General features: G+C 42.7%; 1 protein-coding gene across 1 annotated transcript in view; it reads left to right on the top strand.

Moving 5' to 3' along the window:
- Uvrag (UV radiation resistance associated) overlaps window positions 1-13,901 on the top strand; it is a 256,107-nt gene that overhangs the window by 53,244 nt on the left and 188,962 nt on the right. Inside the window, exon 6 of the mRNA XM_051149003.1 lies at window positions 4,700-4,782. Coding sequence (XP_051004960.1) covers window positions 4,700-4,782 — 83 coding nt within the window. The remainder of the gene's footprint in view (window positions 1-4,699; window positions 4,783-13,901) is intronic.

The raw sequence follows: 13,901 nt of genomic DNA, 5'->3' as shown, positions 1-13,901 counted from the left end.
ATGCACATGTCCACAGCATTCACGTTTCATTAGTGATTCTGGGAGTTGTCTCGTTTCGTAGTTAGAGACACTGAGGACTAGAGGAGCTACAGCCTTTCCTTCCTTACCTGACAGGCAGAGTAAGCTAAAGGCAGGCTCTCAGCTCATTGTTCCCACGTGGTGCTTGGAGAGCGGTGTTTGACAGGTGTGGATTTAAATTGTGTCTGTTCATGTTCATGCTTGAGTGAGCTTATATGTGCACGTGTGTGTGCATGCACGTGGAGGCCAGAAATAGATGCCAGTGTGTTCCTCTGTCAGTTTCCATCTTATTTTTTGAGATGAGGCCTGTCACTAAACTTGGTGCTCACAGATCCAGGTAGGCTGGCTGGTTGAGAACCTCACGGAGCCTCCTGTTGCCACCTCCCTCATGCTGGTGTTGACAGTCCCATACTGCTGTCCCAGGCTTTGATGTCAGTACTGGGCAAGCGCTTCACTGACTCCTGGCCCCTTACTTTTACTTTTCACACAGGATTTCACCCAAGCGTGCCTTAAGCGTGAAGCTCTGTCTCAGCCTCCTAAGTGGTGGGGTTATGGTATAGTGTCAGCATGACTGGCCTGGGTGATTACAAAATATATTAGATTTATTTATTTTACTTTATGTGCTCAAATATTTTGCAAGCATGTATTTATGGATAATACATATGTGTCTGCTGGATTCTTTGGAGCTCAGGTTATAGATGTTTGTAAGCCAACCATGTGGGTACGAGGGATAAACCTAAGGCTTCTACAAGAGCAGCAAGTGCTCTTAACGGCTGAGCTACCGCTCTGGTCTCTAGGTGATGTGTGTGTGTGTGTGTTTCTTTTGAGACAGAGTTTTTCTGTGTAACAACCCTGGCTGTCCTGGACTCACTCTGGAGTCCAGGCTGGCCTCAAACTCACAAAGATCCACCTGCCTCTGCCTCCCGAGTGCTGGGCTTAAAGATGTGCGTGCCTGACTCCCTGGATTATTTTTAATAACTAGAAAAAAATATTGGGCAGCTTTTTGTGCAATATAAGAAAACTAAGTAATTTTATAGTTAATTAATACCATTGCCTCCTGCCTGCCCTGTTTTTCCTCATCTGCCTTCATGAGACATACATTATTTCATAGCCATTTCTTTTAAAATTGAAGTGCTGTTTATGTGACCACTGCCTCCATCAAGTTCACAAGCATTTTATTATTCTAAAGAAAACTCAGGGAGCTGGAGAGTGTTTCCTGTTCTTACAGAGGACATGAGTTCAGTTCCTAGTGCCCACATCAGATACCTTACAAGGGTTTGTAACTCCAGCTCCAAGGGATCTGATGCCCTCTTCTGGCCTCTGCAAGCACCTGCACTCACATGCACACAAACACTCAGACACAGACACATCAGTAAAAGTTAATCCTAAAGAAACCTCGGTACTCCATTGTGCCTTTCGCCACTCCCCCCTGGTGGCTCTCAATCTGCTTTTAGTCTCTACAAATTCACATCTTCTGTGTGTTCCATGTAGGTGGGATCACACAATGTGTGGTCTTTTAAGTCTTAAGTCTTTCACTTAGTGTGTTTTTATATTTGCATATAATATATATTACTTATATGTCATACATAACACCACTTCATTTTTCTGAGGATGTACCATTGTCCATTAACCCTGGATGGACATTTGGGCTGTTCAGTCTTTTGGCTGTTGGTGCTATCCTAGCATCTGAGGGCAAATCCTTGTTTGAGTGCTTGTGTTCAGTTCTTTTCAGTAAGAACCTGGGAGTAAAGTTGTTATCCTCTTAATTCCAGGTTTTAACATTTTGAGGCACTGTTGAACTTTTCCTCCTTTGATCTATAAGGGTTCTGATTTGTCTGCGTCTCGTCAGCACAGGCTGTTAGTTATCATTATGTTATGTTATAGGCATCCTAGTGCGGATAAAGTGATGTCACTGTAGTTTTCTTCGTCATTTCCCTAGTGTCAGTGCTGCTGAGTGAGTATCTGCTTGTGTGCCTGTTGGCCTTTGCATGCCCTCCACTTCTTTGCCTACTTTAACATCCAGCTATTTGTCTTTTTTGTTGTTATATTATAACAGGTTTTAGATATTAAACTTTAAAATTTTTAAATTTATTATAATTTATTCAGATTACATCCTGAGTGTTATCTCCTCACATATATCTTTCTGTTCCCACCCTTCCTGATATTAAACTTTTTATTAGATATACACAAAATCTTTTCTCCTATTCTCTGGTTTGACTTTTCCTATATTATAATGTCCTACATAAAAAATTAAATTTTATTAAAGTACAATGATTGTTTCTTTTGTCGACTGTGCTTTGAGTGTCATAGCTAAGATTGTAATAGTTTTAAGCTTACTAGCTTTATGATTAGGGTTTTAGTTAATTTTGAGGTAATTTTATTCTTGGTTGATAGGGGTGGGTGCAACCTGCATTTGGCTATCCAGTTTTTTCAATGCTATTTACTGAAGGGCTTATTTCTCCTTTCAATAGCCTTGGCACCTTGCTATTGATATGCTTTAGCAGTTGATTGTAGATACGTGGGTTTAATCTCTTATGTTCTCAGTTCTGTTTCTTTGCTTTCTTTGGCCTTCCTTCTGCTTGTACCATCTTGTTTTGATTGCTGTTGCTTTTCCATAAGTTTTGAAATCAGGAAATGTAAGTCTTCTTTGTTCTCTTTTCAATATCTCTTTTTGTTATTTGTCATCCTTCTCTGATTCCATTGAATTGAAAATTGGCTTTCCCATTTCTGTATAAAAGGCAGATGGGACTTTCATAGAGATGTTGAGTCTGTGAATGGCCTGGGGTATTGTTGCTGCCTTGACACTATCCAGAACATGAGATGTTTTTCCATTTTACTTTGGTCCAATTTGGGTATACTTTGTATTTCCTACCTAATTGTTCTGGCTAGATCTTAGGTTGGATCATATGCTAGATTTTTTTTTCCTCTTTCAAAGCTAAGTGTATGAATAGTCTACATTTTGTTTGTCATTTCCTCTGTCGATGGGCTGTTGGGTTATTTCCACCCATTGGCAGTTGTGAATAAGGCTACTATGCCCACAGATACACAAATCTTAGATTCAAATCCTTGCTTTCTTTTGGGGAGGTATCCAAGAACAGTTGCCAGAGGGCATGGAATAACCCTTTTAATATGCTGTTAGATTAATTTTGCTAACATTTTGTGGAAGATTTTAGTGTGTATATTTATCGAGTATAACAGTATATAGTTTTCTTATGCTTCGCCTGGCTCTGAGGTAAGACTAGTAGTGATCTCATACAGTGACTTAGGAAGTTCCTCTAACCCTGTCCTTTCTCCTCTTAAGACTTTGAGCTGGATTGCTGTTATTATTTTTTTTTTTTAAATAATTCAAGGATTGGCTAGTCAAGTCTTCTTTTCCTCCTACTTTTAAAATTATTTGTATTTATTTCTCCTAGTAGTCTTTTGTTTTGTTTGTGCTTTTTTGTTTGTTTTTAAATTTCGAGACAGGATTTCTCTGTGTAGCCTTGGCTGTCCTGGACTTGCTTTGTAGACAGGCTGGCCTCCAACTCACAGTGATCTGCCTGCCTCTGCCTCCCAAATGCTGGGATTAAAGGCATGTACCACCATGCCTGGCTGTGATTATACTTCTTTATGTATAAAAAGTCTGTTTCAACTTTATGTTTCTTCTTGAGTCATTTTTTGTAGCTCATGCAGTCCTAGAAATTTTTACTTTTTTCAGAAATTTCCACATGGATTCCTTCTTTTCCCTCACATCCTTGCCAGTATTTATTATTAATTAGAAATGCCTGTGTTTTGATTAGAGTAGATACTTAATGTTTGCTGCATGTCTCTCACTGTGTGAATATTAACTTTTCCTATAATATTTATGGGGTGTGTACTACTGTCATTTATTTCTATATTATAGGCAGAAAAAACAATTGGCCAAGAAGGCTTAGGTGACAGTCACAGAGCTGGTGTATCAAGGGCTTGAAATAGAATCCTGATAGTCTTGAGTCCAGAGTCCTTTTCAGCATCACAGGTAGCCCAGGCTGGACTCAGACTCACTGTGTAGCTAAGGATGACCTTGACCTTCTGATCCTCCTGCCTCCATCTCCCGAGTGCTGGGATAATGCAAGCATGCCACCACATCTTGTTTTATGAGTGCTGCTAATGGGACCCTGGGCTTTGCACATGCTATGCAAGCACTCTCTCAACAACTATAGCCTCAGTGCCCCATTGTCCTATTAACTACAGTTTATACTGCTTTTCTTAAATAACAGACATTGTGTCATATTCCTGTGTCACTGTGTTGTATTCTTGGAGCTGGTGTGGCTGGGAACACTTGTTTTAAATATTCCCAAGTAGGACTTGGGTGTCCAGAGAAGGCATGGTGTTGGGGCTCAACCGAGTGGAAGGAGCAGCACGCCCTTCTGCAGTCACATAATGACTGTACTGATGGACTCCTGACCGTCCCTGGGAGGTTAACCACAACCCTCAACCAGAACTGCTTCTTTCTGTGGGAACAGCGGCAAAGAATTGATTTTAAATCCACTGTCTGAAAGGTTTGACCACAGCTCCACGGAAATAATACTTACCTTGGGGTCTCTGACATTTTAAGTGGACCCAGTTCTTTCATAAGTCATATCCTTAGAAAGGCAAGCATGGCTGACCTGTGCAGGGACTTTGTTTCTTTTTGTTTACTTTCTTCATCATTGTCTTTCAGGGTCATTCACATGCACAGAAGAACATCCTTCAGGTGGACCAGAACTGTGTTCGTAACTCTTACGATGTCTTCTCTTTGCTGCGGTAAGAAGCTCCTTAGAGCCTCCTGGATTTGAGCCTCCCTCTCTCATCGTGCATTTGTGATGCTGCAATGTGAGGGGGTGTGCTCTGGCTTAGCATTTTTTTTTTCCAGAGAAAGCTCCATAAATTCTGTAGTTCCAATGATTTAAGTTTATTTCTTTGACAAAGTCTTTGGAAAGCCATTTCTTATCATTGGGCACTGGGAAAGCGGCTGGAAGCTGCAGAGCTTAAAGCGGAGCATGAGGCACTTTCTAGTCTGTCCTGAAAGCTGCAGAGTGTGGACGGATCAGGAACTTATCAACGCTGCCTTCCCAGGAGAGCCCACCAGCAGCCCTCAGCGTAGCTCAGGCTTTTGGCTTGCTCATCCTTCCGTGTGACAGACCAGAGGAGCTTTGCAGATATCTAAGGCTCAGAGGCTTAAATGTCTCAGCTCTCTGTATGTGTCCATATGTATATGAAATGCTTGGGATTAGTTTTGAAAGATTTAAAATTTAAACTTTAGTTTTCCATATGAGAGATCATCAGGGACATTTCCCAGGGGCATTGCCTAGTAGAGTCAGCAGTGACACTCAGCCTTTGTTCACTTAGCTCAATTGCAAGTTGAAATTTGATTTGGGTAGTGTTTTCTAATGTTTACCTAGCACATCATAAATTTTAGAGCATTACATATCCCCTGTAGGTCTTCTAGTGGAAGAGTCCAGAAGGATTCATGAGGAATGGCTATTTTATAAACATCATACAAGTGGTCTTTCCTTTTTGAGCCTTGACTCTTATATTCGATGACAGAGTTTGGTTACATGACTTGTGAAAATGACTCCTAAGGGACGATGGTTCTAAAGCAGCCACATATGCTTGGTGACTTTTGACTTGTGTCTGAGAGGGGTCTTCGATTTGACTGCTTAGGATACAGAGAAAAACAATGGATTTACTAAGTAAGCAGACATTCTTGTGAGTCTGCTGAATTGGGAACACTGTAAGTGTTAAGCAGAATGTCCAGAAATAGTTGAAATGTAAATAAACTGCTAAATTTCCTGACCTATTTTCCTTAATAAAATGATAGTAAGAGATCTTTAAAAAAAAAAAAAAGATATTTTCTAAGTATGAGATGATCTGATCTTATGAGAGAAACCAATAGAACTAAAGGAAAAAAAACCCACATTAGATAAACGGGAGGCATTTGGGATAGATAACAGAGAAAAGAAGGAGCCTTAGAGGGTAAGCCATTCAGAGTAGGAGGTAAAGAGGTATGATACCGTAGGGATGCTGTGAGTGGGGGGCTGCCACATGGGAGGAGTTCAATCTTCAGTACTTCTAATTGTGCTGTTTACTGCAGTTTGCTTAACTTCTCTGGTTCTTGTGATGAAAGAAATTGTATAGCTTACAAGTGTTTCTTATCACTGCTGTGGTAATTCATTTCTACACAGCAACATAGACACACTTGTGTGGGGTGTGGTGGTGTATGCACATTAAATATGACTGGGTGTGGAGTAGAGAGGGGGGAAGGGAGAGAGGGAGGGAGGGAGGAAGAGAGAGGGAGGGGAGAGAGGGAGGGGAGAGAGGGAGGGAGGGAGAGAGAGAGGAAGAGAGAGAGAGAGAGAGAGAGAGAGAGAGAGAGAGAGAGAGAGAGCGAAAAAGTGAGTACAGGACGGTATGCACATACAGAGGCCAGAGGAAGACATAGGGTGTTTTCCTCCCTTACTTTGTACCTCTCTAGCTAGAGGCAGGCCTTTCACCGAATGGCAGCTTCCATCTCCACAAGACTTGTTGGTCAGTGACCTTCTGGAATCTCTCTGTATCCATCCTCAGTACTGTAGTTGCAGTCCTTTTAGCAAAGCCCTCTCTCCAGCCCCAAGAGCCAGTTTTTCTGAGTCAGACTTAAATGCCTGTTTATCAACCAAATTACCTACTTGAACTGCAGGAATCACCTTGTACTCAGAAGCTCTAAGTTATACTTGTCAAAGCTAGGGGACTTTGTGCTAGTTCTTTCAGACAGTAGCAGGCAGCCATTGTCTGCTTTATTGGACACGTTGCTCTCCCTGCAGCTTTGTGCTGCGGTAGATGTGCAATGCTTTTTTGGTTTCACTCAGCCTGTGTTTCTTTGTTCTTTCCTCTACTCAGTTAACGTTGTCTCTGAATGGGAATATTTAAATATATATATATATATATTTTTTTCTTTTCCTGATTCTTCTTGGTTTATAACATTTTGCTACTTGGTCTATAGTTTGAAATCATAGCCACAGCTGGGCATGTGGTCCAAGCCTCTAATGCTGGGACTCAGGAGTACAGCAGGTGGCTCAGGAGTTCATAATCATCTTTGCATACATGTCAAATTCAAGGCCAGCCTGGGCTCCATGAGACCCGTCTCTAACAACGACATCCACACTGTCTCTTTTAAAGGAGTATATTCTAACTCATAACCTGCATAGGCTAGGCAGTGCTCACCTGCCTAGTACTGAGGAAAGATGGTGACAAGAATGAGACCAACCTTGGCTACATGTTGGGTTTCAGGCCAGCCTGAATTATACAGTGAGACCTTGTCTCAAAATTTAAAAAAAAAAAAAAAAAAAAAAAAAAAAAAAAAAGCTCTTTCACTATATTGTTGTGATCCTAGGACACATAATTTCTTTGTAATTTTTGCTTGTGGGTATCATGGAAATCCTGGTGAAGCTAGGACTCTGAAACATGCAGACCCCAGGGGAGCTACCAAATTGACATGCTTTTTGTTTTGTAGGAGAACAGTTAGCTGCAGCTTTATTTAGGTGCCTTGGCACACGCTGGAGACGCCAGGCCAGTGTTATCATCCCCATGATCATAGCCAAGTCCTTCAGTGTCGCTTTCAGCGTGGGGTGAGGCACATGAATGTTCTGTCAGCCCTAGAAAGCTCTCGGATGGGAGGTTTGCTTCCCAGTAAACAGACAGCCAGGAGCCATTTTGTATCTGTCTCATACTTGGGAATGTTCACCACAAGGTGTCAATGTTGTTCTTTAACTGACATTTGAAATGTCATTTACTTTCCAATTCGGAGTGAGCAAAGTGGCAGGAGGGCTCGGGAGGCGTGCGAACCGGTGTTATGGAATGCTATTAAACAAGCAGTTGTGTGTGTGTAGCCTTTCTGGTTTTAGGGGCTTGGGCTAGTTAGCTGCGGCGGGGGAGCTGTGGGTTGTGGTGGTGTTGCCTCTAAGCTTTTCTTGAGGGTGGTAGCGAATTACTGGATGATTGGTTGTAAGAGCGGAGGGGCAGCGTGGTGAGGTGTGCAGTTTAGAATTCTAACCCTGATGTCATCGTGGAGTCAGGGTCACCTCTAACCCTGCTGCTCTCTGAGGGTAAAAGGTAGTTTGGGGTGTCATTCTCACCCCCACCCCTTCATACTTTTAAAGAGGGAGCTGTATTGTAATGTGGCAGGCTTTCTGCCTGCTCACTCTGAAGGATCCTACCCAAAGTCGTGCACTCGTCTACCAGCATGCGGCACGTTAGTACGAGGGCCTAGGCAGAGGACCCCAGCAGGAGACTATCTCACTATTATTTTACATATATTACGGGAGTGGCCGTCTCCTCTCTGCTCTGCTGTCAGCCCCTCTTCCAGGGCACCAGAGTTCTTAGCTTGTGCCACTTAGCAACGTTTCCCCTTGGCCTTTGAGCCTCTCTGATGTTCACTCATGCTTTCAAAGTCAGCGGTGTTCGCCTGAGCCGTCACAAGTTTAAAAGGTTTTATTCATCTTCCCTCACCAATGGCATTGAAAGCTTCTTGAAGGAGAGATTCTTTTTTTGTTTTTTTTTTTAAGATCTTATTTATTCTTATTTATTCAAGAATACAGTGCTGTGCCTACATGTACAGCTGCATGCCAGAAGAGGGCATCAGATCACATTATAGATGGTTGTGAGCTACCATGTGGTTGCTGGGAATTGAACTCAGGACCTCTGGAAGAGCAGACAGTGCCCTCTCTCTCTCTCTCTGTCTCTCTCTCTCTAAGATTTATTTATTTATTGTGTACACAGTGTTCTGTTTGCACGTATACCTGCATACCAGAAAAGGGCATCTGATCACATCATAGATGGTTGTGAGCCACCATGTGGTCACTGGGAATTGAACTCAGGACCTCTGGAAAAACAGGTGGCACTCTTAACCTCTGAGCCATCTCTCCAGCCTGAAGGAGAGATTCTTTACCCGGCAGTGTTGCTCTTTGTTGTCTGTCTGAGGTTCCTGTGCCCAGTCTCTGTCAGCTCTGTTCCACTAGCACAGCTTCAGCAGCGTGTCCAAGTGCTAGAAGGCCCAGTCTGGAGTCCTAGTTCCTCCCTTTCTCTTGGATTCACAGTGTGCGTTTATTGGGCTCTGTTGGGCATCTACAGTCATGCCATTGAGGAGCCTCACCTCTAGCTCAGCCGGATTCACTCCCCAGCTTTACCCTCTAGTGGCTCCCTTTCTCTTCTCTGGTGCTAGCACCACCCCAGTCACCCAAGTCTAGAAATCATAGTCATTTTTGTTTTCTCCCGTTGTTCTTCTCCTTTCACTGCTGTTTAATTGGCTCCAAGTCTTCTCCGGGTGGCTCGTGCATCACCTGTCTCTGTCCTTCTGTCTGTTTGCCGGGGTGTTTCTTCATTTCTGAATAGTTTTGTTTTTGTTTTTGTTTTTTTGCTCAGTTTTTCTCACATGCCATCAGTAGCTCTGGTTCACTGAACATATTACAATAATACAACCTGGGTGGTTGGAGAGTGGCTCGGTGGTTAAGAGCACTTACTGCTCTTGCAGAGGACCCAGGCTTTGTTTCTAGCACTGGTGTGGTGGCTCACGGTCAACCATCTGTAACTCAGTTCTAGGGAACCCAATGCCTCTTTTGCCCTTCATGGACACTGACACACACATGGTACATGTATATATGCTCATACACATAGGCATAAAATAAATAAACACTTTAAAAAATATTTCAATAATTTATTCATATTACATCTAAATTGTTATCCTATCCCTATGAACACTTTTTTAAAAAGAGCCAAATCAGATGTGCTGGGATTAAAGGAGTCCACCAGTTTGCCTGGTCCAGTGTTGTCGTTGATGATGATCATGATGCAGCTCCTCTTCCATACAATGTCCACTTCTTGTAAAAAAGTTGTCCCCTCTTTCTTCTTCTTCTTCTTCTTCTTCTTCTTCTTCTTCTTCTTCTTCTTCTTCTTCTTCTTCTTCTTCTCCTCCTCTTCTTCCTCCTCCTCCAACTCCTCCTCCTTCTCCTCCTTCTCCTCCTTCTTAATAGATGAGGAAGTCAAAACACACGGCAGTTAATAGCTTACCCAGGATTACACCGCTGGTTAGTGTGAGAGCTTGTCTTCAAATCAGGCATTCTGGTCCCAGATCCTGTCTTTGCAGTCAGTATGTCTTGTCTCTTTGCAGTCCCCTGTGCTACTGTGGTACTTACCATTCACTTGCCACATTGCTGCCAGAGGGACCTGTCAAAAGATGCAATAGTTCTGTCACTTTGGATGTAGAAATTACTGAGGCATTTTGTGCAAGATGTTCACACTAGCTGGGTATTCAAAGGCTGTTGAGAACACACCTCTTCGGTCGGGACTGTTGTTTTGTTTCCAGCTCACCTCGCGGTGTCATTAATAGCTGTTGTTTCTGGAGCACTTACAGATTACATTAGCCCTGCTCTCCTCTCTCTCCTCACACTGGGAGCTCCCTGGTGGATGGGTCTTTGTATTAGGCCTGACACACAGGTACCATCTGTATGAAGAAGGTTATCAGTGCTGTTTCTCAGCACAAAAATTAACATGTTTCATTTTGACATTTTTGTGCAGACTTAGTTTCAGCTGATCTCCCTCCCATCTCCTGTGGAGTGCTCCTCTCCCAGTTCCCTCCCCCACCCCCACCTTCCCAGCCCAAGTGTCCCCCTTTCTACTCTCAGTCATGTGTTCCCTCAGCCTTCCCATCCCGCTTCCTTAAAACTTCTCTGCCCCTCTCCTGGGCCCTTTCTAGTTTTGTACCCTCTTCTCTCAATCCTACATGGATCCTTGCATAGAAATGCTAAAAAATGCTGTTTCCACTGATCGTATCTCACTCTTTTCCAGGTTGCAGTAGGCCAAGGCTCTGTCATTTCAGTTACTTTTTGCAGATGGCAAAATGAGAGTTGTGAAAAACATACTAGGCAGTTATCTCTGAAGTGTTGAAAGTACAGTGAGAAGGGGAGGCCGCTGCTGCTCAGCTCCATCTGCCCCGCCCTCCCTGCGCATCCAATGAGGTTTTCACAAACTTGTGACTTTTAACCTTACTCTTTTCTGTCAGTTTTTCTGAAAGGTCTTTATTTGGCACTCTAGAGGCAAATTCCCCTCCCCTCCTTGGTGGAGAATACTTTCACCTATAAACTTTCTCTCTTAAAAGGGACCAGCTGTCCAATAACAAGTTATTCTGTGGGTTATTTTAGCATGAGATAAGACTCTAACCTTTAAATTGTGGCTGTGGCACTCAGCTTTTAGATCTGGGAGAGCTGTGTTTCCTTTTTCTTTTCAGGTTGCTGTCTCTGAGGGGGCAATGACAGCCACAGACAGTTGAGGCCTCCACGTGTGCAGAGTTGATGTAGTAAAGGCCCGGCTCTTCCCCAGGGTCTATGTGTTCAGTCCAAGTCAGCTGGCAGAGGACAGAAGGCTTGTATTAAGAGACGCACACTGGCCGGGCGTGGTGGCGCACGCCTTTAATCCCAGCACTCGGGAGGCAGAGGCAGGCGGATCACTGTGAGTTCGAGGCCAGCCTGGTCTACAAAGTGAGTCCAGGATGGCCAAGGCTACACAGAGAAACCCTGTCTCGAAAAACCAAAAAAAAAAAAAAAAAAAAAGAGACGCACACTGACAGCACAAAGCGAACACTGGTAATTTGTCCTCTGTGATTCTTCAACAGTTTTGCTTCACAATATCATGGAAAAGGAGTGCGGGGCAGTTGCTCCTCTTCAGTCCTGAGGGAGGCAGGACACAAACACGCAGACACCTCCTTCCTCCCCGAGTGCACTCATCTTCACACTGCCTCCCGATTGAAGTCAGGGCTGTGATGCCATCTGCATTTTGAGCCACAGTGGAAAAGGTTGTCCAGGTCCCCAGATGAGTGCTTTTGATAACATCAGTTTGAAAGCATCAGCCAGGTTCCGGTTGTGTGCATTTTCCCATCAGGCTCCATGCCTGTTAAGCTGTCCTTGGCATAGAACACTGCCTGTTAAGCCTTGGTGGAAGAGCAGAGACAGAATAAGTTTCAGAAAGGTTCACAACCAGATTTTAAACCTTTGTATTCTGTGTAAGTGTGGGTTAAATGGCATTTGTATTTGTGTATAATGGCATGTTTCTTTTCATTTTCATTTTTCTCCTTTTCCCTCTACATAATATAGATATATGTGCTCGTATTCATATCCATAAAGGCACACAAACTGTAAAAAATAGAATTTAATAAATGTTAGTGTCATTTTAGGTGGTCCCCATTTTTGCTTTCTGGCTTTTCTTCTTTTTAACCCCCCTTTCCCCATTTCTTGCCAGAAAACCACCCAAACACAGAACATGTGTCCAAGTGATCCCTAGTCGTGCACTCGCTGTGTCAGCAGCCTCTAGGCTCATCTGTAGCTATCTGTGGTTTTTTCCCACGGCCTCTGTGCATGTCACAGATATTATGTGTGGATATGGTTTTAATTACTGATTTATAAAATTGGAATGGAAGGCATACACAGTAATGGTTTTACATCTCAGTTTTCTTACTCAACATGGCATATGCAACCTTATCCAATTCATTCTTTTAAGGATTTAATAATAGTCCATGGTGAAGCTGAATCATGTTTATTCCACCATTATCCTTTTTTAATTTTTACATGAACTTATATTTAAAATTTTACTTTTGCAGCCCAAGAATCAAAGAAGGAAACTTTTAAAATGTTACTTTATTATTTTTCACGTATCGGTCATATAAGACAAAGCTAATAATGTAAATATAATTTTGTGGACATATATACTGTTTTAATCAACTCTTTGCCAGTGACTTTCAATTTTTATTTTGTTTTGTTGTTTATCTTTTAGAAATGAGCTTGTTCTTTGACAGTTTCATACCTATTCTGTGAGCTGCTTTCTGGTGTAGCTGCTCTAACCTCTTCTTCAACCCCTTTCCCATCCTGTCAGCCCTCCTGCCTCCCTCCCAGTCCGGTTCCCAGATTTGTGACTTTGGTTTTGCTTTATTTCATATTTTGTATAATATTTAGTTATAACAGGGTTTAGTATTTAGTATAGCGTTTAGTATTCAGTGTAACAGGGTCATGCATGTGACCTTCAGATTGCAGCGATCCACTGGCCAGGGTCACCAGTGGTAACTGACTGAAGCACCCACCACCTCTATAGACATTTACTGTTTACCATGACTCTCTTCTTTCTTCCTTCCTTCCTTCCTTCTTTTCTTTCTTTCTTTCTTTCTTTTTCTCCCTGGTTTTTCAAGGCAGGGTTTTTCCGTGTAGCCCTGGCTGTCCTGGAACTCACTATGTAGATCAGGATGGCCTCAAACTCAGAGATCTGCCTGCGTCTGCTTCCTGAGTGCTGGAATTAAAGGTGTGTGCCACCACACCCAACTCTGACTCTTGTTTTTTAATGTTTTCTTTGTCAGTGCTGCTGCTGCTGTGTGTATGTGTGTTTGTGTGTGCATATACGCACATTTGTGTGACATAATGCACACATTTTTGGTTTTAGATCTTTTGTTTATGTCTTATAATCCTGAAAGTGGGGTTTCTGCATCTTAAAACTAAACATATACAGCTTTAATTCTGAGATGATTTTCCCAGAGACACAAACAAAGTTGCTTTAAGCTTATTATAAAAAGGAAAATAAACCTTATTGAAATTTTAATGGAAATTTTTGATTAATTGAATTTTCATTTTAACTTTGGGGGAGCTGTTACTCTTATGTCAGTATTCCCATCAAAATTATGTCTGTGTGTGTGTGTGTGTGTGTGTGTGTGTGTGTGTGTGTGTGTGTGTGTCAGGGTTTCTCTGTGTAGCAGCTCTGGGACTTGCTTTGTAGACCAGGCTGGCCTTGAACTCACAGAGATCCACTTGCCGCTGCCTCCCAAGTCCTGGGATTAAAGGTGTGCGCCACTACCGCCTGGCTCAAAGATAAGT

The sequence above is a fragment of the Acomys russatus genome, chromosome 7, assembly GCF_903995435.1.
Source record: "Acomys russatus chromosome 7, mAcoRus1.1, whole genome shotgun sequence".
Taxonomy (NCBI): Eukaryota; Metazoa; Chordata; class Mammalia; order Rodentia; family Muridae; genus Acomys; species Acomys russatus.
The sequence above is the reverse complement of the archived record's forward strand: the minus strand, read 5'-3'. Positions and strand labels throughout refer to the sequence as shown.